The sequence below is a fragment of the Hakea prostrata genome, chromosome 4 (assembly GCF_041222555.1).
Source record: "Hakea prostrata isolate BN-2017 chromosome 4, UWA_Hpros_2, whole genome shotgun sequence".
In the NCBI taxonomy this organism is placed as follows: Eukaryota; Viridiplantae; Streptophyta; class Magnoliopsida; order Proteales; family Proteaceae; genus Hakea; species Hakea prostrata.
In genome coordinates, this window is record NC_142603.1 from 27,067,467 (window position 1) to 27,092,857 (window position 25,391).

The 25,391-nt window shown below is 38.5% G+C and overlaps 1 protein-coding gene across 1 annotated transcript in view; it reads left to right on the forward strand.

The window, feature by feature from the left end:
- The window catches only part of LOC149018622 (RNA-binding (RRM/RBD/RNP motifs) family protein), a 31,086-nt gene extending 10,635 nt beyond the window's left edge, over positions 1 to 20,451 (forward strand). Inside the window, exons 4-9 of the mRNA XM_089152791.1 lie at positions 4,295 to 4,427; positions 7,322 to 7,436; positions 16,566 to 16,657; positions 16,848 to 16,917; positions 17,387 to 17,469; positions 18,006 to 20,451. Of these exons, the coding sequence (XP_089008917.1) occupies positions 4,295 to 4,427; positions 7,322 to 7,436; positions 16,566 to 16,657; positions 16,848 to 16,917; positions 17,387 to 17,469; positions 18,006 to 18,105 (593 nt within the window). The 3' untranslated portion in view covers positions 18,106 to 20,451. The remainder of the gene's footprint in view (positions 1 to 4,294; positions 4,428 to 7,321; positions 7,437 to 16,565; positions 16,658 to 16,847; positions 16,918 to 17,386; positions 17,470 to 18,005) is intronic.
- Positions 20,452 to 25,391: the final 4,940 nt, after the last annotated feature.

Sequence of the window (25,391 nt, forward strand, 5' to 3'; positions counted from 1 at the left end):
AAGATCTGAGATCTTCGGAGTCTTCCGCACTACTTTGTTGGTCAATAAATGTATCCAAATCTCTAAGAATTAAATCTTGAATTAAATTAGGTTTTTGACCTTGAAAGATTGAAAGAAATTGTGAGAAAGAAAATTACTTCAAAGAGGATTTGATAGAAAATCCCAAAATATCATATCACAATTATTAGCAAAATTAGAAAATAAAACATAGAAACAAATTTTAAGAGGGAAGATAACTTGAAAAAAAAAATCGATAGAAAATCCCAAAATATTATGCTACAATTATTACCAAAATTAGAAACCAAACATGGAAATGAATTTTAAGGGGGAAAAATTACTTGAAAGAAGACTCCAAAGAAAATTTGGAAGACTTCTACCATTAATATGATCGTGGGTGGAAGTCTCTTTTTTGGCAACCCTCTCTCCTATTTGATTTTACAAATGTAAGAAAAAGAAAAGGAAATTTTGAAGTTGATTTGTATGGAAGTAAATTAAAAAAGAATACCACAATTATTAGCAAATTAGAAAAAAAAATATTGAAAGTAATTGTAAGAGGGGAAAATCACTTGAAAGATGATTTGAGAGAAAATCCCGAAATATTTTCTACCATTAATATGAACGATCGTGGGTAAGAATACTCTTTCCTATTTGAGATTTTATTTTACAAATTTAAGAAAAAAGTAAAAATATAACAGGTAAGAATTCTCTTTCCTATTCGATATTTGATTTTACAAATTTAAGAAAAAAGTAAAAATATAACGTGTAAGAATTCTCTTTCCGATTCGATATTTGATTTTACAAATTTAAGAAAAAAATAAAATATAATGGGTACCCACAATTTGTGAGGAAATAACAAAAATTATTAGAAGACTAATACACAAAATATGGTATTTGATAAAAAACAAAGGATATCATGGTCAAGGAAAAGATTTGCCTCGAAGAGGAGAGTAGTACATGGTTAAAACAATATAAGTGTGTAACATAACAGTATATGAATGAATTACAAATTACAAATTTATGATACACCCATGAATGACCTAATATTAGTTGTTGTGCTGTGGTGGATCCATTGTTTCAACCCTGTAGGCTTGCCTCTACTAATGGTGGTCATACTTAGCCCATGTCATCTAACCCTTGTAGTGCTCCGTATAGTCGGACACGGCCTTTATGTAGGTAGCATCATCCTCATAAAACAACAAACCCATCTTAAAGCAAGTGTCATAAGGGAAAGGGCTGCTGTGAAATTTCGGTGAGATTTTTGAAATTTCGCTGAGGTTTCGGCAATTTATCAAACTTTTCTATTTCAATTTAGGGTTTCGTTTTGCCAAGTGGGTAAACAACAAATTTTTGGTGAAGTTTCGCCTCATTTCACCGAAAAGTAGTACTATGCTTCTCCCTACCCCCTCCAAATTTCTTCAAGCAGCCTAATGTAACCCTGGTTTTGGGTGAACCTCTAGGACTTCTCTTTAATTAGAACCAGCAAATAAATGGGCTATCAAAGGGTCAGGGTTTTATTGATGGGTTTGTTTTGGGTAAAGAAAAGGAATTTTGGGTTAAGGAATTTTCGAAAAATTATGATTTCCCTATGGGATGGTTTTGGGGAAGAATTTTGGTTAAGTTTAGGTTAACAAGACCTTGGATGGGCTAAAGAATTGTGTATGTTGGTTATAGGGGTTATGATGAGAGTTTTTAGGGTTTTAACCAATGTTTGAAGTATCGGTATTGAGTATCGTACCGGTCATTTGATTTTAAGAGATGTATCGTCCCGTATCGAGTATTGTATTGTACTATACTGTCTAATGTATTTTAGTGCAATTCAATAAAGAGACATATCGTGATGTATCGTATCGTATGTGTTCAATATGGATATGTATTGGCTAGTATCATATGGATCGTGGGATACTTTAAACCTTGGTTTTAACAAACCCTATTGGGTGGAAACTTTGGAGGAAAACAGTTCAACTTGCAGGTTGGGATGGGAAGGGTTTATCAATTAGGGAAAGAGAAACTTGCAGTTAGGTATGGATAGGTTATTGGGATTTTCTAGAATCTTGATTCTTGATCTTGGCTTTTTCTCTCTTTCTTCTTTTCTTCTTCTTCTTTCTTTCTTTCTTCCTTTGTTTTTTTTTTTTTTCTTTCTTTTTTTTCTGTTTTCTGTTTTCTTTATGCTGCTCAACCGTAAGTGTTTTTTCCTTTTTATCTTCAAGTTTCAAACACACAAGTCCTGTACAGACCTATCCATTCTGCCAAGAATCCCCGGATCTATATCTAATACTTCCCTGCCCCATTGGACTACTCTATCTGAAATGCAGTCCTTTCCATCGATTGGAACCATAAAAACTCCAACTTTGTTGTCTTTGTGAAACCTTAAATTTTCACCAGATGGAACCAACCATCAATTTTATTTCAAATTTGGGTCGAACATACTTTTCCTTCCAATGGTAAATTGATCCACGTTGTTCAAAACCTCTCTATAATCTCTAGGATTTTCCCAAGATTCTATTTCCAGAAACTTGTAAACCAAACCAAATTTACTATTTTTTTTCTGGTACAGCAATAGTCCACTATCAAAACATCATCAAACTTTCACTAAGATTTGTCTACTATCAGTTTACACAGCCCTACCATCAAGCCCTGACCCTAGTTTTGACCTAGTCAAATTTCCAATTCATCTTGGATCCTGGATATCTGCTTCTGGTTGGTTTTCTACCAAAGCCCAGGTATCTCACCTTGTTTGGACCTTTGTCCAAACCGGAAAATTTCCAACATTTCAATCATTTCGACTGAAAGTTAAAACATTGGAAGGGAAGATTGGCCTAGACTGGCCAGGCCAATTGGGATGGAAAACGATGCAAATCAGTGTCTGTTCCAGGATTTAATGAATAGTTGACAATATTATGTAGATTTCTGATAAATAGTTTGATCAGTTGGGCATTAACCTGTACTTTTAGCATCTGAGAACTAGCCACATAGAAAACTCTCTCACTCTCTATTCTGGCCTTGACCCATAATTCTATAAAGGCATGCCAGCCCTGATGCTATGTTTTGGTTGTGTAACAATTGAAATAACAGTGACAATGTCTAATCTTATGGACAAAGTGCTTAATCTGAGGTGGCATCCTGTTTGGATGGACTCCCCTCAGTTTTAACATTTCCCATTTTTTCCCCTGGAATAGATCAAAGTGGTTTTGAAAGGGAAATGACAACTGTCCTTTAGCTAAAAAGGTTATTCAAATTGGCTTGTTCACAAGATATAATGTTAAGTTTCCTAACCGTGCGAACTCTTTACACAAAGAAAGCCTAGAGAGTCACTCTTGCTTTACTATCAGCCTGTAAACTAGTTCTGGACTACTTGAAAAAGCTGATATTGGTTGAATGAGGCCTGCACCTCCCTATTTCTTGAAATACAGTACTTTGAATTTTGGAAGTAATAAAGGGAATGAACCATGCAGTCAGCTATCCTGTAACTCATTTCTTCAAAATGCAGCTCATCCAATTTTAAAACCAAAATAACCAGGCAACCAGAAACTGTGACACTGATTTAGCAGCTCGAGTGCCTATCATAATATCAAGCATGCTATGTGCACACAGAAACCCTGTGAAATATGATTCGTTTGTATCGATATGTATAGAAAGTATAGATGTATATATCTATATATATATATATTCATATTCTTTAAAGAACATCATTTTCGGTCTGAGTTGCCTTCTTTCTAAGTCATAGCCCCTAAAGAAAATTGGGCATTTATTACTTGGACTATATTCGTGATTTTTTTACATACTCAGAAAAAAAAATTTGCAAGGTGCAAATTCCGCAATTGTGGCTTCGCTAGGATTTCTTATAATTTGGATCTCCTATTTTGGGGTCAATCTATTAGGAATAGGGTTACATGGTTATGGCTCATTCAATACATGGGAAGAACGTATATAACGAAACTTTGTTTCCGTTTTGAGAACCATTTGAATCAAGTAGCAATTCAAATGGTTCTCAAAAATGTTAAAAGGTATTGGATTACAATTCCAATTCACTTCGTTTTTTTACTTCCAAAAAAAAAAAAAAGATGTATGGACGAGTGCTCTATGCTATTAGTTTTGTATACAAATTCTGAAACTTACAGAATTGAGGGCTCAGATGATTGTGGCTGCTGTGGGTACTCTAGGCTGAACAATAGTCAATCAAAAGCCTAATGTTGTCTCAAATGTATGTTCATGTTAATATGGTTACTTTCCAAGGTACACTGTACAAAGTGTATTTATTATCAGTGTTATGATTTGATTATCATTTTTCATGTAGGTGTAGTGACAGATCCAAGTTCCTTTGATCAAAGCAAACGCTTGCGAACGGGTGGTGATTACACACACACTGGTTATCCAAGTCCATCCCCTTTTCATCCTCCCCCACCAGCACCTATGTGGGGACCCCAAGGGTATTTTGTTTAACTATATTATGCTCCTTTTCAGTATGTTTTCAGGGTTAAGTACAATGTGTATTGAGAAATAGTGGTGGAGCCTGAGGTTACAAAACCCTAATTTTGAGTTGCTATGGGCTCACAAATAACAAATCTGAGAGAGGATGACATTTTTGATATTATATTGAAAAAACCAGGACCCTTTTGGGTAAGAAATCTGAATGCGTGACTACTTGTTAATTGATTTAAAGGAAAGGGACCAGTCTGAAAAAAATAAGCTAGAATAAGACAAAACTGAAATGAATACATAACCACCGGGGGGGGGGGTTGGTTGTTCTAGAAGCTGTTCCTTGTTTTTAATTGATGGGACTTATCAATCCCCTGCCTCAGATGTATAACATCGACCCCTGATAATATAAATATATGAATAGGATGAGAGAGATTCTAAAAATTCACTTAAGTTAGTGTTGACATTTTGGGTTTAAGATCTTCAGTCGTAGCCTTTTTGAATCCATGCAACCAACTCCCAAATTGGAAAAGAATCTAAATCACAGTTTGCAGGGACTTCGTATTTTCTGCAATTGCAACTTCTGGGCTGCACTTTCAAGTTATTGAGTCATAATTGGAGTTCAGCCTGCAACTTTCATCTTGTTCACTACTTCTAATTATGATCCTAGTTTTGTGATTGGTTGTTTCGAACTGTTGACTTAGTTTCATATCATTGCTTCTAATTCTATGAATCCATCAAAAGTTTACTTCCAGTGATCCACAAAACCAACTTTGATTGCATTGCCCCTTTTTCAGTATCAGATCGGTTCAATCAGTTTCAGTTCAATTCTAAAAGAACTGGTCCGATGGGGTTGGAGTTGGACTTAATTAAGTATTCTATTTCAGTTTTAATTTGGTCTTTTACTTGTTTTATTATTCCTACGTAAGGGTGAGTTAGCTTTGGTTAGGATTTTGTTTTGGATTTTGATTTCAACTAGGATTTTGTGTTTTATTTCCTTTAAATAGATTGTATTAGGGTCCAGTTTACTTGTTCTGTGAGAGCCTGTGTGGATGGTTTGTGAACGTGAGCACTCTCCTTCCTCTTATGCAATTTCTCTCTTTCTTCCTCTTCCTATTCTGCTAATCTCCTTCCATTACAGTCCTCCCTGCATCACCTTTCCCATTATCTCCCTTGCAACCCTGATCAATCATTAAAACTCTTAATGACCTCAGTCTCATGTTCTTCCTAGGAAGAGCCATCAGTTTTCCTCCATAACTGGATCACATCTTGCCATACCTATTGAGAAATTTTATTTTAATTACAGCCTCACTTGACCATTTGAATCCCTGGATTCCCCTTAGCTTCCTTTTCCCTTTGTTCGCCAGGTAAAAAGGGGTGGGAAAAATAAATAGGTGTGACCCATTGGTACTGGGCTGGGGGAATAGAAAAGGAAAGGATAGGAAAGGAAAGGAAGGGTTTTGTGGAAAAGTTGAAAATGTGGCTCCCACTTGTGTCACATCCCTCCCTTTCGTGTAGTCTCACTAAAAATGTAGAACTTTTAAAAGAAATGGGGTGGGAAAAGTGGGATTCCCTGTCAACAGACAAGCTTCCTTATTTTAAGGAAGCTTGTCTGCTCATTTTCCCACCACATTGTACCAAACAATCCAGATTTTTGGAATTTTGTGAAAAAGTTTACTTTTTCCCACCATTTTCCCCCCACCCCACTTCAAATACGGTTTTCAGAACCTGGGAACAAATCTCTAGTTTGCTGTTTCTTCCAATTCAGTAATGTTCCACCTATGAAACCCCAAACTTCACTGATAGGCTCCCCAAACACTCAGATGACCAAAGCTTCCTAATTTTGACCTACCTGAGCTTGCCAGTTCATCCTATCTTGAATACTGGCTCCTAGGTGGTCTTGTATGAGGCTACAACTACATCTGAATGATCTTTCTGTCCTGTTCTACTTACCTCCCAATTAGTGAGTGGACCCAGATGAACCTGGTTGTAGCACACCATCCCTCCATGAACGTGCATATCCAGTGGTTTTGGTGAGGATGGGGTCACACTTATAATCTGGAAAGGGCTTGTAGACCTCTCAAATTTGGCCTCAATCTAGAAAAGTCTTGTGCCTCTTTTTGCCATTGAATTCTGGTAATGACAAATCAAAGGTTCATTGTCAATAAATACATTAAAGATTCAGGATGGATGGATCAGTAAAAAGATATAAAAGAAAAAGTATCAATCTAGATTTTTAAACTTAGAATGGGATAAACTGAAACAGATTTAAAATAGATGATCTTTTGAGTAGTGCTCCTTCACTTAGGTGATGCCTTGACAACTATGCTACTTCACTGAAACAAACTCTTCAAACATTTTGTCTCTGGTATCATTATATGAAAAATTCAGATTGCAATATCAGCAGACAAATATTTAAATCCCTAAATGCCCCTCTTAGGTCAAAATCCAGGTTTGGAACAGGTTTTCCTCGGTCTGGTTTCGAAAATGGGTAATGTCAGTCCAACCTGGGGTATGCTATTGCATCGTATAAGATTTTTAGAACTTGTTTATACATGGATTTCATAAGAATTGTGGAGGCTGGATGGTCAAAATGATAAGTTCATCGTGCTAGCTCACTTCCATTTTGGAAGGAGACTGACCTTTTAGTCAAAATTTGTTCAATGAAGTGGGGGTGCCTCCATGAAAGAATAAGTTGCCATGCTACTTGATGTCGAGAATTATACACACAACACACCTGATGGATAGTTTAGAGTTCTTATGTTATACCTCATGCTTTGGGTTTCTGTGAAGAATGCATCACAGCTCATTTTACTGTATCTAATTTTTTTGGCAGAGGGTAGGAATTTATTCTGTTTTTTCACTTAAACCTCATTCTTCTTGTTAATGTTGTTTACTTGTGTAGTTATATGGCTCCACCACCTCCACAATATGATCCTTATGGAGGATATCCGGTTCCTTCAGTACCAATGCCTACACCTGCTCCTTTACCAGCACCTAGTGGTTATGCACCTGTTCAGGTAATTTGTCATTTTCTGCTCGTCACCTGTGGTTTATTTCAGTATTTGCTGATTCTTGTTTCTATTTTATTTATGTGCGTCTTATTGTCATCTTTGTTCCTCTGCCTTGGCTATGATAAACTTTTGATGTTTGCACTGATGTGGAGCCTGGTCAGAAACTCTTCTTGGTTCACAATGGGCCAGCCAAATTTACTATAGCAAATCAGAGAAGACATTGGTGATTTCATGATCTTAATATTTGTAAAGGGGAGTGGTGGAGCTGTATATAGCCAGAATATCAGATGACACCCTGGTAGTTAACGAGTCATTTGAATGAGAAGTTAATTAGGGTTTATGCCAAGGGGATAAACTTGGAACAAAGTCAAAATAAAGGATAAACAAGAATAAGAGTAGGGAGGGACAATATTGGAACTTGAGTTTGAGAGGGTTTAATTGAAAAGGGGTAAGATGGGCAGTTCTGTTTCTTGGTTCTAAAAACCGGTTGCAGAAGACATTCCTGTGATGTAAACCAGGTCTAGGGTTAGGGGTATTTTGGTAAATTCACTAGACTTAGGATTTGCCCAGGAAATTCCAGCAAAAGGGAAAAGGAATTTTGGGTTTCTAAGGTGGTGCGGGCCTGCTGAAACTAAATTCCAGATCTGATTCCACCTGTACTCAGAATTTCAGATTTGAAATTTGAATTTCAAAGGTCAAACTAGGGTTTCGGCTAGGGTTGGGGAAGGGGGAAGAGCTTGCTGTCCTGCAGTTCAGAGTTAATGATGCTACTGTTCTGCAGTTCAGAAACTGGTTCACTGAAGGAGGGGCTAAGGTATTTAAACACTTCGGGTTTTTTGAATTTAAAATTCTGCAATTCTTCTCAAGGAAGAAGATGAAGTGCAGGATTTTTAAGTTCAGAGAGACAGGGCTGCAATGGGGGAATTAGCAGTGGGGTTTACTCCTATAGGGATTACGATCCTAATGGAGGTAGAAGGGTGGGTTTAGGGGGTGGGAATGGGGGTTTCCTATTGGGATTAGGATCTTCTGCTGTGGGGAAGAGAGGGAAACGGGGAGGGTCATGGTGGCTGTAGGAGGGACTGGGGTTGCAGGAAATTGAAAGGGATGGTGCAGAGGTTATTTGCGATGGGGTGGGGAGGATTTTCTAGGTCAAACAAGATGGGAGGGGGCTGGGGAAGCTACAGTTTCTAGGGGAGGGCTTCGGGGGGTTTGCACAAGAGGGGGGGAAGAAGGGTGGCTGGGGAAGCTACAGTTTCTAGGGGAGGGCTTCTAGGGTTTTGCACAAGAGAGGGGGAAGAAGGGTGGGAAGGCTCTTGTACTTGGAGAGGGTGGATGCTTGCTGGAATGGTTGCTTGGATGCTTTGATGATCTCTTGAGAGCTGCTGAATTGAAGAAGATAATGAAGAACTTGAAAGGCTTTTCACTCAACCAGGGCCTACCTATAGAGGAGACCCTAATCCTCAAACAATCAATTCATTAATTCATCAAAACTGAAAATCACAATGCAAGAAGAGGCTATTTATAGCTTAAAATAACAGACTCTGACTCCAATTGGGATGTCCTTACTGACATGGTGGGAGATCTCGCGAGATATCTCGCCTTTTTAGAAAGGCGAGACGAGATCTGCGAGATTGCAAATCTCACTCGAGATCTCGCCCATCTCACGAGATCTCCCAATATCTCGGCGAGATCTCGCCAACGGGACTTTTTTGGCTGCTTTAGGGGCTTTTTAAAGCCCCTGTCTCGCTCGAGAGAGGCATCTCTCGCCTCTCTCAAGCCTCTCTCTCTCCTCTATCTCGCTGGAAGCCCATATTTGGCCGGAAAACTTCATTTTTGGCCGGAATTTGTTGGGGATTCAACATAGCAACATCATCAACTCATCTACAACAACAAATTGAAGCATATTTGTAGTGATTCAAGCATATTTCAAGGGATCTTCAAGAAATGTAAGATTTTCCCCCAAATTTGATTTTTTTCAAATACAAGGTTCTACAATGATTGTATGAGTGTGATATAAATATATGTTGATGTTCAAGCTTAGATCTACACTTTCATGGAAAAAAATTTAATTTTCTTGTTATTAATTTTTTTTTTGAATTTTCGTATTTAAAAAATATATTATCTAAAAAATTAAAATTAAAGATTATAAATAAATACTTATGATATGAATGTGATTATTATTTATGTTAAACTACATTTAGAGGGCTACAATCTCATGTATTAATATTTTTTTTTAAATTTAAATAATTAAATAAAATAATTATGAAAAATAATATTTTATTAAAAAATTATCTTTTTTTTTTTTTTTTTTTTTTTTAAAATGATGCTTATATTATGTAGTTTATTTTAAAAATACAAACATGTCTTATTGAGCATTGTATATATGTTATCTTAGAACAAAGTGTGTGCTTTGTTGTTTTATAAATTATTTTTACATAAAATAATTATAAAAAATAATATGTTATTAAAAATTTATCTGTTTTTTTTTTTTTTTAAAATGATGCTCATATTATGTAGTTTATTTTAAAAATACTAACATGTTTGTTTGAGCAGTGTATATATGTTATCTTAGAACAAAGTGTGTGTTTTGTTGTTTTATAAATTGTTTTTACATGTTTTTATGTATCTAAAAATTATTCTAATGATTATTTGGGAATATTCATGATTCATGTATGTATTTCAGACTTTCGGTCTTTGTACATTTGAATCTTAAATGGCAACTAGTGGGAGTGGCGGTGACCTGGTAGTGGGACTCGGGACATTGCTTGGCAACATGGGGATCCACCGACTGGCGACAAGAAGAAATCCCGATGCAAGTATTGCCTCAAGACTTTGAATTCGGTGGTTCAACCAGATTAAAGCAACATTTTGGTGGTGGTTATAAAGATGTTGCCAAGTGTCCCAGTGGTTCCTTATGAAGTCCAAAAAACAATTGAAAGCAACTTTAAGGGGAGAGAAACAAAAAAAGGAAGAGATGGCACAAAAGCAAAGGGAATTTGAGGATATAGTGCTATCTAGACCTACTCTTGATGTTGATGAGGAATCAAGCGATGATGAAGAGAGGAGGAGGGTTATGGGTGTTGAGTCACGAGCCGAATGGAGACAGATGAAGGCTGCAATGGAAGCTAGCAGACAGTCCTTACATGCTGATAGTGTGAGGCAATATGAACAAACAAGGGGAGTAGGTGGTTCGGGGTCGGGGGCATCCATGCCACCTAGACATAGTTTTCGTGGAACCGAGACCGAGAGGACCGAAAGGAGGAGGAGGAAGACTACACATTATGATTCCACATTTGACCAAGACCCCTCCCTCTTCAACCAACAAGACATCTATCAAAGAAGCATTCCCTATATGTTTGCTGGAGGTAGAGAAGGCAGTAGGGAGGAGGAAGCTAGGTTATCAATCAGCAAATTCATGCTCTATAACAACATTGCACCCAATGTAGCCAAAACACCATACTATCAGGGGATGATCAATGCAGTTGCTAGAGGCGGTGTAGGGGTTAAAGGCCCAACACTTGGGAAGTAATGAATAAATATTTACCCAAGGTAAAGCGGGAGGTGGATGAATACATTGAATCATTAAAAGAACAATGGAGTACATATGGTGTTACTTGTGATGGGTGATGGATGGAGTGGTCTTACTAGACAGTCCATCATTAATTTCATGGTGAGTCAGCAATGGAAAGACATCCTTCCTCAAGTCAGTGGATGCCTCAGATAAGATCAAAGATGCTGACTACCTTTACAAGCTTCTTAGGGAGGTGGTTCTCGAGGTAGGGCCAAAGAATGTTGTCCAAATTGTCACAGATAATGGTGCAAACTTCAAAAAGTTGGTGAAATGTTGATGAGGAAGAAGAGCAGCAGGATCCACCTCTTTTGGACACCATGTGCTGCTCATTCGATTGATCTTATGTTGAAGGACTTGGGGAAAAGAAAGTCAATCAGTACTGTGGTTGAGAGGGCTAGAAGGGTAAGTAATTTTATTTATAACCATGGTTATGTGCTTTGAAGATGATGAGGAACCACTGTAAGGGTGATCTAGTCAGACCTGGATTGACTAGATTCGCCACCAACTATGTAGCTCTGAAAAGCTTCTAGAAGAAAGTGGTGGGTCTTCGGCACATGTTTGCAAGTGAGGAGTGGTTTGGTTGGCTTGGATCTAGCCATCCCGATGCAAGTACTAGCCCAACAAACCATTCTTGATGATTCCTTTTGGAGGCATTTGAATAGGACATTGGGCATTATAGAGCCTATTGTGTTTGTTTTAAGGATGGTGGATTCGGAGAAGAAGCCCACAATGCCCCACATATATGCTGCCCTCCAGCAAATGAAAGAGTTGGTTAGAGTTGCTCCCCCAGCACCTTCAAATTATACGAGAGGATCATCGATAATAGATGGGAGATGCACTTGATGCATCCTTTGCACTTGGCTGGTGAGTCACTTTTAAGTCTTTAAGTTTTTGTTGTATACTTTAATTTAAATTCTTTATTTGTTATAACTTATAACTTATAATTTATAAACAAGTAAGTTAGTAAACAATCAAATCACTAAGTCACTAACCAAATTTTTTATTTCCACAATGCAAGCTTACTACCTCAACCCAAAGTACCATTACAAGAATGATCTGGGGCTTGATGTAAAGTTGATGACTGCGGTGCAAGAGGTGGTGGAGAAGCTTGTGTCAAATCCCATCATGCAAGGGACAATTAATGGAGAGGTGAGAACTTATTCAATTGTTTCTTCAACTTCTTGCATTAGTGCATTAAGCATATACATAATACAATAATTAAAGAATTGGTGTACAGATCAGGGAGTTCAGGGATGCCTCTGGGAGTTTTGGAAAGCCTTCTGCAGTTGCAACTAGGAAAAAAACTGATCCTGGTAAATAGTTCACTACTCTATAAGTCATTAAGTCTATAAGTCTATAGACTATAAATCTATAACTTTATAAATGATAAGTTATATAAATATAAAGATTTGCTTGCCTAATGCATTCTTATTTTTGGTTATGCGGTTGATCGGTGGTTTCTATATGGAATTAGTGCGCCAAATCTCGGGGACATAGCAATTAAAGTACTCTCACGAGACTTGCTCATCCTGCGGTTGCGAGAGGAACTGGAGCACCTTCTCGCTCATCCATAGTAAGATACGGAACAGATTGGGGAGTAAGAGGCTCGAGAACTTGGTGTATGTGCATTACAACATGAGATTGAGAGTAGGGCACATACAAGATAATATAGATGACGACAATCGTGAACCGATTGAGTTGATTGATATATTCCACGAGCCCCCCGCAGAAGATGACGAAGATGATGTCATATATCAGTGGGTTAGGGATCGAGGTGGCCCCGGTCTTTGGATGCGCCGGAGAAGGGCAGCCCGATCCTACCATTGCTGCTGCTTGTGGGCCCGGATGCTCGTGGTGAGCACCTATCTTTTGATGAGGGTCGGCTGTCGTAGCGGCATCGGAAGGATCAGCTGTACCATTTGTGGAGCCACCGGTCGACTTCAAACAACCGAGGTGACAACTAGTAGTGGGGATTCGGATGATGATGCCGATGATACCACTCATACCAGACGGCCAAGTGGCCCAAATCGGTACATCGAGTTCGAGTCATGGAGGCAGTCAGGCTGGTCGTGTTTCTGGTGGAAGTCAGCGTCAACAAAGGGAGTCACCTGACTCACCTCCACCAGGTCCGAGTCATCCAACACATGTGAGCCACAGTTCCCCTATCTCTCGGACTTATAGTAGGAGTCGGAAGAGCAGATCAAAGCAAGGGCAGGGGCAACCGAATGATGATGCGAGTATGCATGATCTTGAATTGAACATGGGAAGCATGAGCCTAGATCGAGTGATTCACAACAGCAGAGAGCTGTCATCGGGGTAACAATACGGGGGATCACAAGACCGGGGTTAGATTACAGTGGGTATTCTTCTTATGGAGGTCATACTATTCCTCAAGACCCTTCACCTGGAGAGTATGCATATGGGAGTGAAGGTGGGTTGTTAAATGAGTGGTTTAGAAACCCATACCCAAATACTCAACAACTATATGAACAACAACAACAACAATGGCTCTTTCACCCACCCACGATTGACGGTTATCCCAGACTGCTATTCCTCCAGTATTCTGACATGCAAACATATAATGATCATATAAACCGATATGTAACATACTTCAGTGATCAATTGACTTGGGAGTCATATGTGACCACCGTTCAGAATCAATTGATGCGGAATGTTGAGTGATACTCTTAGTCTTGTAACTTGTAAGTTGTAACTTGTAAGTTGTAAGTTGTAATCTTCTTAATTCTTATGGAGTTATGGTTGTAAAATTTTGAAGACATTTAAGTGTTTAACAATTTATTACTTTGAATCTTTGATAGTTTGAAGTTTGAACTTTGATCACTTGTTGACTTGATTCTTGAATACTTGATGTGTAATGTTATTGTATATTTGTATTTGATACTTGATGGTTGATAAATGATAACTCATTAACTTGAAGTCTTGAATTACTTGATATCTTTACATAATTACATTTCATGTTGTCTCTTAACTCTCTAAGACTCTAACTCTATACCTATAATCTCTATTCTCTAAGACTCTAACTTTGCATTTCACAGAATTTCGGTTTTACACATAGGGTCGACGTAGGAGACATAGTTAGGGTTATTTTCTCACAAATCTAAGGCCACCAATGTGTTCAAAAGGCCTTAAATAGGCTAAATACCAAGTTTCAGCCCAACCAGAGCCCTAAAACTCACCGAGATGGGCTACCGAGACTACCGCCAATTTTTTGGCATATCTCGACCGAGATCTCTGAGTGGCGAGATCTCGCTCTCGAGCGAGATCTCCCACCATGCTTACTGATAGGATCCCATTATGTATTATTGGACTGGACTCTTATCTGAAACTCTTAACATATAAGATAAAGAATTGAGTCTTATCCAAACTACTAAATAGGACTCCTTCAAAGACAACTTCAACACAAAATAAGATACCCCAAACAAATCCAAGCCTGTTAAGAAAAATGCCCAAAATACCCCTCCTGAAGGGTTTGCCAGCTTATGGAGGTTTCTTGGAGCTATCTTGGGGGCCTGACTTTAGCTTTGGCCTTTGTTTTTTTTTTGGGGGGGGGGGTCCTTGTGTTCACATCATCCTGTTTTGGGGCTGGTTACTCTTTTGTAGTGATTCCATTGAATCTGGAATTTTAGGGACAGTTCTCATTCCCGACTTCTATCAACTCAGGTGTTGCCCAACAGAAAGAGAAACAACCATTAAAGGAAAACTTTCTGTAACTGATATAGATGATAGGATAGAACTAAGATTTGGTTGCAGGTATGAAGATCTGTTGGAGACAAACTTCTAGGGAGCAGGTAGCCCTAGAATTGCATACTATTCCTCAAAGTTTCAGGATAACAAAATGATCTTGAGAGAGATTAATATGAATGTCTGAGCTGTAAAGTGTCATCCACAACAGGGTATTTGTTCACAGGTAAGAGGAAGTAAACTGAAATAATAAGAAAGAATAGAGCAAAGAATGAGATACGAAGAATGGGGTCCAGAAGAACAAGGAAAAGGGGTGGGAGAGATCACACCTGTAAATGGAGAGGGGATTTGCATGTGTACGCAGCTATTGGCAGCAACAAGTTAGAACTTTCATTCAATCAGTGGCAATTGTAGGTTACATACTAGTTTTAATGGGGTGTCTTAAACTAGAGTTTAAAAGTGAAAACAAGTTTGAATCAGCTAAAACTGAAGTAAAAGGATACCCAGAGATGGGCCAGGGACCTTAAACAAGGATTAATGCTGTAGCAGAAAACATTATCAGACAAAGAGAGGAAAAGAAAAACAGAACAAGGGAAATGGTAGTTCACACTACTTATATATATATATATATATATATATATAAAACTTCATTAAGGAAAATATCTAATACATATCTAACTGTTCAAAGAGTTCTCAGCAGCACTAGCCACATATAACATATTAGGGGATAAAATGTCAGTAATGAACATAGCTTTGTGAAGTACTTCGTATAAATAGGACAAGTAACAAGAGGATAAGGCCAAGGAATCTTTGGAGTGGGCAAAAGCTGTTCCAAAATTGGAGAATTGGATGGGATGGTTATCTCTCCAGTAAACCCAAAAGGATCCAAAACCGAGATCATTTTTGCAGCTTTAAAAAGACCATAAGCCACTAAGAACAGCTAGTTCCAAAGGATAGTTGACTCTTCTGGCAAGACAGCAGCCTTTATACACATAGCAGAAAGAGCATCCCCTCTGATCCCTTCTATTACCTTCTATTACTTCAGAACCTGCAATCCAACGGTAGAAGAGCGAATCAGTAGGCCAATTTTCCAGATTATGAGTTGGAGGTATTAAAGCTTTAGAAATGACAGGATTAAGAGGAAACAAGTTATCAAAGGTTCATTAGAGGTTAAGCCAGTAATAGATAAGGGACAAAATTGATTTAGGAGATATCTTTTTTTGACCATTCCTTATCTTGTTCCTGGAGTCCCAGATGTGAAAGCAAGTGATATAAAAACAGAGAATAACCATCTGAGGGAAAACCTTGTCTTTTTTAAAGAAAGAGAAGAAACAAAAACAGAGATCAAAGAGGGAAGAAGCTGATAGGGAATTAGTGTTAAGCCCAAGAGGACCTGCAGCCCATATGTCCTTATTAGATATCTAGATTTAGTGAAGCTGATTTTAGTTCGCCAACTAAGATATGACTTTGTGTTTTTGGATAGCATTCTACCTCTAGCTGTAGTGGATAAGCTTTATAATTTTTTGGGAGAGTTTTCTTGGTGATGTCTTCTCATCTGAGAACAGCATGTGTTTCTTCTCACAACTTGTTTACCAGGCAACATAGAAGGGCTTAAGGGTTGTTGTGATAAAAATTTCTCCCTAGTACATGGATTGTTTTACTTACCAAGGATTACTAATCTAGTTTCAGTGCATGGTAGTTTGCTTCTGGGATGTTAATAGCAATTTGAAATCTTAGCTTTTCTTTTCTTTGTTACAAAGAAGATACATGCAAGCATACTTTGTCTGTTTGTTATGACAAGAAATTGGGTGAGAAGCATCTCATTGGTTATCCTATTTTCTCCTCACTTCCATCTTTTGCAGAACACGAAAGATAATCCTCCTTGCAATACCCTCTTTATAGGCAATCTTGGAGAGAATGTTCTAGAATCTGAACTGAGGGACCTTTTCAGTACGTATGTATCTTTCCATCCTTGCCTAATATATGATCTGTGTGTTTCATTTCTGCTTTGTACTTTGCTTTCAGTTTTCCTTGTTTGAACTGATTTACAGGTTTGTTTTGTTACAGTATCATAATTCAGCAAAGTCCCTTGTTTCCATTCTCCATTCTGATAGCTTGGCTTGAATCTTCTTTCTGTGATGCAGTCAACCTGGGTTTAAGCAAATGAAGATCTTGAGGCAAGAAAGAAATACCGTATGCTTCATGGAATTTGAAGTAAGTGGGTCAAATTGATGCAGAGTAAAATTACAAGCAGCTTTATTTGCTCATAAAATTATTTTATAAAACAGCTTTATGCGTGTGTTTTGTTACTTTTCACATCAATAACCATTCTATAAATGTGGAAAACATTTTATACAAAGGAGTGAGTTCCCCCGGACGCCCTTTGCAGTTTCAGGCAAAGGAATTGGGCTTCCAATAGGAAACTATGCCAAATAGGGGGATAGTTTGGACTTCTAGAAGGTGCTATAGACTTTGGGTTGTAGGTGTGCAGTTCGACACCTGACACCAGTGTGATGAGGGGTCTCTGAATGCAAGTAGAGTTAGTCCAGACTCTGAAAAGACAACATAAATATGTCACTTTAAGCCACCCCTCCCAACCACCAAAAGAACACACATGATATTATTTAAATTCTGTTGATATCTCCCCCTTTCTATATTATCCAGATCCTTCTTTCTTGTGTAGGATGTGAATAGTGCCACAAATGTGCATCGCAATTTGCAAGGGGCTATGATCGCCAGTTCTGGACGTGGTGGCATGCGAATCCAATATCCTTTTTGTTATTGAATGCTTGTTGATTTTATTGAGGCTTTCCCCCTTATATTTCTGTGGCATTTTTTGTTTGCTTTATTGGTGTTTGAGAAAAAAGGTCCCCCCCCCCCCCCCCCCAAAAAAAAAAAAAAAAAAAAGGTTTCCAAAATCAGCCACTGGTTCATAGACTTTTTGAAATAATATGCTCATTTTGCTTTTGCTTTCAAGTGGTGGTATTTCTTCACTTTCAGTCTTATTTTAAAATTCTTTTCCCCTATTAATTGGATTGTAGACTAAGAGGTTTGGTGATTCTAAGCACAGCCAGGAACAAACATTACATTTTTCATTTGTATGTCTTTGTGGATAGTAGAGTCAACCAAAAGCAGTTTTGTTTTTTTAATATCCTTACCTTATGCAGGGTGTCTGGCTCAGTTGAATTTTTATTACATACCTCCCAGTTGGAGATTCTGTTCAAAATCTACAATTGGCTCCATGTTCCTTGTCTTTGTTTGGAATGCTTTGTTGTTATGTGTTGTTCTTGACCTTTGGAAACGTATTCAAAGAATCCGTTCGGGAGGAGAAAGGATTTAAACACCCCTGTTCCTGCTGCCCCTGAGCTCAATGGAGTTCCTCAGCCATTAAATTATCAGTAGCTGGAAGGGATGTATTCTGCTCTTAATGCACTGCATGAGAAATAGGAAACAAGACAGTTACTTCTACTAAATGATAGGATGCATCATGCTGCTGTTGCATGAACCTACTTCATCAAGTCATCATCATTATCATCTCTGCTTGTTCAAATGAATGCACGTGATATCATGCACTGTCAATTGGCATTTGTTTCAAGGATGTGATATAGTGAAGAAATGCATTTGCTGGCATGCAGAAAGTCTGAATTAATAGGAGATCTGTCATCTGTTTTGTAGGGCAGACATGGTGCATGAAACCTTGAGTTACTTGATTTTAAGCAGGGACTCTCATGTTGGTTATGTTGTGCATTAATATTAGGATTGATACTTCCAAGGGACATCTTGCTGTCTCGTCATTTTTCAGTTGGTGTCATGTCATGTCATGTCATGATATATTATTGATAAGTCTAAAACATCATATCATCAAGCAGTATTCTTCATTTTTATTATGGTCACAAGCATTAGAGTCCAACAACATTCATCAAATAGTCATCCATCCATTCATGAAGTCATCACACTACTGATTATGATGATTTTTACCCTTCAGGCCCTTCAATATTCAAATAATAAACTGAAGAATATCCAAAATGCATGATTCTATGATTTATATGCAGGATTTCTCTTGCATAAGAACTGAAATTCAGAGCTGCTAGTCCTCTCAACAATGGGGTTCAAGGTGCTGCTGGTACAATATTTTTCAGTTACTGGTAAGTGTTCCCCTAATGAAGGTATGCATATGACCTCCCTCCAGAGAACTTCGTTTGGTAGCATAAATAGGCAGAACAACTGTTTCTGCAATCAAAGTGGCTGCAAGTAGTGTGATTTCTGGTGAACTCATCCGTGAAGGCAACAGTGTCTAGGCTTTCTTCAGTTTTTTTCGTCTTTTACTATAAACTAAAATTTCTTCTTCATCGGATAATTGGCTGAGGTACTTGGTTCTACTGAATACAATGCTCAGGTGTAGAAAGTAAGTTAATAGGGAGAATTGAGAACTGATTCTTTTACATAGCTTTGCAGTTAAAACATTTGAACATTATTTGTTTCCTTGCTCTTGCAATTCTGATCATGGGATATTGTGTTCTGGGCTCATTCTTGCCCAAACCGAGCGAGCATGTAAACACAACTAAATGAGAAGTCATCACTTTAGTTGAGGCCTTGGTTGGCAATTTGAGTACTTCCTCAGTCTTTCATTTTATGAATGCTCTTCTGCTTGTGAGTGCACGGTTCAGGATGCTCTTGCTGTATGCCAGATTTGGTTTCGAGCTATGCCTGCGGAAACCATTTTACTGTCAATGTTTGGCAGGTCGACAGTTTCTTTTGCTTGCCTTACCGTGGCTTTTAAACACAATAAGAGGGCCCTGCTAGCACTCTGACATATTTAGTTGCCCTTATTATTCATCCACAAGTTTACGATGATCATACAGAATCAAACGAACACCAGCATTTTTAGCGGATTACAGAACTTGAAGGAATCGGGGAATGTATGTGGGGGACACGGTAGTTAAGGTTGGGTGAATTATCATCTTTCCATTGGGGATTTAGTGATTAGGTGATTATGCAACACACAATGATGTTTGCATGAATGTCATTGCAGGGTTGCTTTATGGGTAAGACCAACACCTCTCAGTGAAGAAGAGGTTATAGTCTTCTGCCTCATGACACTAGATGGAGTATCGGATCAATAGTGCTACATATGGGTCCATCTTCTCTCAAAGCAGGGAACATGGGAGGTGCTCTCAGGGGTTACCACCATTTTTTTCTGGCGAGCAATCCAATCTAAACCAGAACCATCTGTTTGGATTTCCAGCTGTTTAATGAAGAGGATAATACAAGATGGGTGTTCATGGCTGTGAGGTTCTTTGATCTCCATGGAACACCCAACGAGTAAGGGATGATGATCTCTTCATTCCACATTGATGGGCTAGCGAGGCCAAGCAGCTAAAAATGGTGGATTACTGCAAGCCCTTCACTAGATCAATACTGTTGTGTTGCTGCCTTCCCTGCCCTTCAGGCTCAACCTCAGTAGTCTCTTTTCAAGCAAAGCCACCTCTCTGCTACCTTTTTCTACAACCACTATTCCTTTCAAAAAGCTCTCACCCCTAAAGATTTAGCAATGCCACGAGCACGGGTTATGATATTTAATATAACTGTGAAGGTAAAATTACTTGTCTATTCCTACAAATCCAACAATATGCCATGACAGTTGAAGCCTTGGTTCTACTGATAAGTTGGGCCAACTTAGTGTTAGACGGGCAATGGATAGCCTGTTTAGGCCTAGTCATTTTTTTATTACTCACAACTAACTTTCCTTTTTGGTTATCTGAATCCATGGATTCGTGAATCATAAATTTATACCAGTTTGGTTGTAAAACATCTCTAGATTCATGAAATTCAGGAATTTCATCTTTTTGCATAAAAATGTGAATTAAGTCATTCTTGGGTATTGGGTGAAATCCATGAATTCCACCCTAAGTGTAAAATGGATGAAATTTACGAATTCACGTGTAGTAACATGATGGAACTCTACGAACGTTGATAAATTTGAGGTTAACCAAACAGTTAATTTTTTGAACTATGAATCCATCGATTTGACATCTATAATTTTGAAATTCCATTTCATTTCAAATCCCTGGATTCATGCAACCAAACAGACCTTAGAGTTTTGAGTATAGAGGGAACCAGGTCATGTTATGGGGTGAGCCCACTTCTCCATCCATAGCATTACCCTTGCATGGGTGTATAAGACAATGGGGCCCTAACAATATATGGCACTATTTGTTTTGACGACAAAGGTACCTAGAATGGCACAACAAAATGAGTTGGGCCAAGGGTTAAAACCAGTGCTGGATTGATTCTTGAATGTCTTTGAGGAGCGCAAAGGTTTACCTCCATTTGTAAGAAGGTGTAGGGCCCATTAATGTCTAGACTTATCGTTACCCTTACTTCCAAAAAAATGAGTTGGAATGCCAAGTCACTGATACGTTGGCCACAAAGATTATATGGCCTAGCCACAACCCCTCTTCTTCGCCTGTGTTGTTGCTTAAAAAACAAAATGGCACGTGGAAAATGTGCATGGATTTCAGTGCATTACGGTTGCAGACTAGTTCCCAATCCCAACAATTGATGAATTGTTTGATAATTGCTCGGAGCCCGTTACTTGTCCAATATGGACTTTCAATAGGACTACGTGCACCATTCACCTTCCAATCCATGATGAATTTAGTATTTCGGCCTTATCTACGTAATTTTGACGATTCATCGATATGTAGTCCTTGTTGGCCCACTCACCTCAAGCACCTTCAAGGGTTTTTAAAATTCTTCAAGCCCATCAGTTATATGCCAAGATGTCCAAATGCAGTTTTGGCTAGACCCAAGTGGAGTATCTGAGCCACATGATTTAGGCCCACTGATTAACCATGGACACTCAAAAGGTGGAAGCTGTGTTAGCATGGCCCATCCCAAAAAGTGTGAGTGATGTAAGAGGTCTTTTGGGCCTCACTAGATATTATAGGAGGGTTATGCCCATTTAGCCAGCCCATTAACTGATATGTTAAAAAAAGGACATTTAGCATTGCCCAACACGCTTAACAGGATGCGAAAGGTACTTCCATAAGCACCAGGTTTGTCCTAACTAGATTTTAACCTACGTCAATGCAGGGTTGGTAGAGTGGTAGACTTAAATTGAATTCATATTTCTCATTAAGCAAAGAAACAAAGGCAAGAATAGGCTTTACACTCCGAGGACAGCAAGGGGAGATTTTGAAAGCAGTCTTCGAACCGGTTTCATGTTCATCTGTAGAAGAAGGTGAGGCATTGGCAATGAGAGCAGGTTTGTGGTCTGCCTTATCTGAAGATTTCAACCACCTTATAGTTGAGTCAAATTGCAAATCTCTTGTGCAACATATTCAAAATGTGAACAAACCCCCTCCCCTTCACTTAGCATCTCTGGTAGAAGATATAAGAGAGCTAAGTTCTACTTTTGTATCTTGTTCATTTTGCTATATTTCAAGAGCAGTTAATGCAATTTTAGATGCTCTTGCTAGGAGGGTCTGTTGATTCCGTGTGCGACAATTTGACCTATTTCCACTCCATGGCTCCAGGTGCTATCCATGCCTGTATCCTCGGCCGTATCACGGTTTTCTTATGATTAGTGACTTTCCATACCAAAGAAGAAAAAAAACTTCTTAGTGAAGAAGTTATGGGTTCTACCCTTACAGACAACATATGTAATACCCCCATCTTCTATATATAAAAACTCTCTTGGTTCAAAGTTTCTTTTTAACCTACTATTTGTTATTGAAGGAGACACCTTCGAAATTGGGATAGGGATGGCTTTGACCCTAGAGGGCCATCCTATTGGGTACTACAGTCAACAACTTTCCACACGCCTTCAAGCTGCACCCACCCATGCTTGGGAAATGTATGCCATGACTAAGGCGGTTGGCCGGTGGCAATACTTGTTGGGCCGCAAGTTCACCACACACAACGATCAAAACAATCACCACGAACTCTCCAACAAGTTAATCGAAAGGATAGAGCAATGAGAATAGTTGACCAAGTAGTACATTTTTATGATCGAATATAAGCCTAAACAAGAAAGTAGTGCGGTTGATTCCCTCTCCCACTCCAATTATGCTTATTTCCTACCACAACCGGAGTTAGCAGAGTTGCAAAAGCCCACTGCTGCATTAGAGGAACCTTAAAATATTTATGCAACATCTTACCAAAAAAAAAAAAAAAAAAAAAAAAATAATTTTTGCAGCGTTACAAAAGGATTGCATGAGATGGTTTGCCATATCAGGAGGCTCGATTAGTCATACCCTCCAAATCACCTTTAATGGAGATCTTGTTGCAGTGATTCCACTCCAAATCAAGAGGGCATTTGGGGTACCTGTGATTGTCTATGCACCTCTTGGCAAGAGTTACATGGAGAAGTATTCAATAGGATTTTAAAGCCAATGTCGCACAATACTCACTTTGCCAATATATTAAGTATTTGACTACACTGTTGGTGGAATTATGACAACCACTGGCCATTATTGAGGCAAGTTGAGACAACATTTCTCTAGATTACCATTGGCCCTTCTCCTTCCAACAACAAGAGCACTATCATGGTAGTTGTTGATAGGCTCATCAAATACGACCACTTTTGTGCTCTCGCTTCCAATTTCACCAGTTCAAAGGTGGCTGCAGTCTTCTCACAAGAATTAGTGAGGTTCCATGAAGTTCCTCGTTCCATGGTAAGTGACCAAGATCCCTTGTTTATTAGTTCATTTTGAAAGGAATTGTTTAGGTTGCAGAGCACTGGATTAGTCATGAGTACAAACAATTTGATGGTCAAACTGAGGTTTTAAACCATTGCTTGGAAATGTATTTGAGGATGTTTGCTGAAGCAGAGCCAAATTGAAGGAGCTGCTACCTCTATTAGCCAGATTTTTCGTACAATACTTCATTCCACTAAACCTTCCTTTTGAGGCTTTATATGGGTGTCCACCCCCCACTTTAGCAAAATATGTTCTAGAAAGCACAAAGAACGACATTGTTGGGAAAATGCCACATGAGCCTCTAGTTAATTTTGATGATAACAAACACAAGGTACTAGATCCATCCAAACGACCCTCTGCATTAGGGTTTTGCGGAATGACCCTTTGCGTTTGGGTTTTGCTGTCCCTTTGCTATAGAGTTTTTCATACTTCTTATCGGAAGTCTCTGTGTGACCGGATTTGTCCAGTAAGTGAGACCTGATTTCAGTTTGGTTTTTTGGATAACCTCTAAATCTTGGGGTTTTAACCCTCCTGTGAGGGTCTCTTTTGTCTCTATTTTTTGACTTTTCTTTTGCTAATTTTTTTCACATCTCTCTTCTTTCCCTCTACGTTTCGTTTATCCTTCTTGGAATTCACAATTTGTCTGGTGTGTTTCTGCTTTTAGCTTTGAAATTGTTGCCATTAAAGTATTATAGTGATTACTTTATTGATATACTTGTCGGTTTTTCTTAACTTGTGAAGTTGACCATTTTTTTAGGGCCTGTTTGGTTACATGAGTATGGAGATTTCAAATATCTAGAGATTTCAAATCTATAGATTTCAAATCTATGGAGTTATAATTTATAAAATTAGATGTTTGGTTGTGGAATGAAATCTCTGGATTCATCCTAAAAAACTATTTGATCGACGTAATTTTTGTAAATGTGCAAATATATAGCTTTTTCGAAATCTCTAGATTTCACCCCTTACCCATAAATCTATAGATTCACGTTTTTAGTGTAAAAAGGTGAATCTCTCGATTTCATGAATCTAGAGATTTTTACAACCAAACAGGTATAATTCTCAGATTCATGAATCCAGAGATTTGAAATCTCGGGACTCATGTAACCAAACAGGCCCTTAGCTAATCTTCTATCACATTTCTCTCTCCCTTCCCACTTCGTTTTGTTTATCCTTCTTGGGATTACCAATATGTCTTGTGTGTTTATGATTTTAGCTTTGAAATTGCTGCCATTAAAGCTGATATGATCCGAACACCTGGTGTAACAACCCCCATATTTCTAATTCGGAATCCGTATTGCAGGTCCTAGAACTCGAAGGTCAAGTCGGATTAATTTTGTGGAGTGTCCAGATAGAAGTCCATGATCCATATCCAGAACCCATGGATCTGGATTCTCTTGTTGAAGAATCTGCCTTACTGGGAAGTTGGATCTTTGGTAGAAGGCAAGTGATGTTTGGAGATGTTCGGAATGAAGGTAAGACCTCCCCCATGTGTTGTTTTGGGTTAGGTTGTGTTTAGGTTTCAACCCCCTGAGCAAAACACCCTTGTATAGCAATATACTTGGGGGCGGTTGCAAGTGGCGGTTGATTAAACCAAGCAACCGCCACTTTCTGCTTGAGAGAAAATGCCCTATTTTGCCCCCTGTTCATTATAAATAGCATCCCTCGCCCTATTAATGCATTATTATGTTCGGGATTGCTATTTTGGGCGATTAGGCGGCAGTGGAAACGTGCTGGAAGGTGGGCGAAGTGCTGGAACCTTTTCCCTTCTATTCTTGGTGATTCTGGTTATGGTAATGAATCTCCATCTGCTATTTTCTTCTTTTTAACCTCTAATTGATATGAACCCATCCCCATTTTGTTAGTGGTTACCCAATTGATTAGTTGTAGCTCTCTTTCCAATGTTCTTGATGAGATCCTACCAGAAACGAATCCCTGCATTTGTTAATGGATGGATCTAATCAAGGGGAATGATTTGGGTGGTTG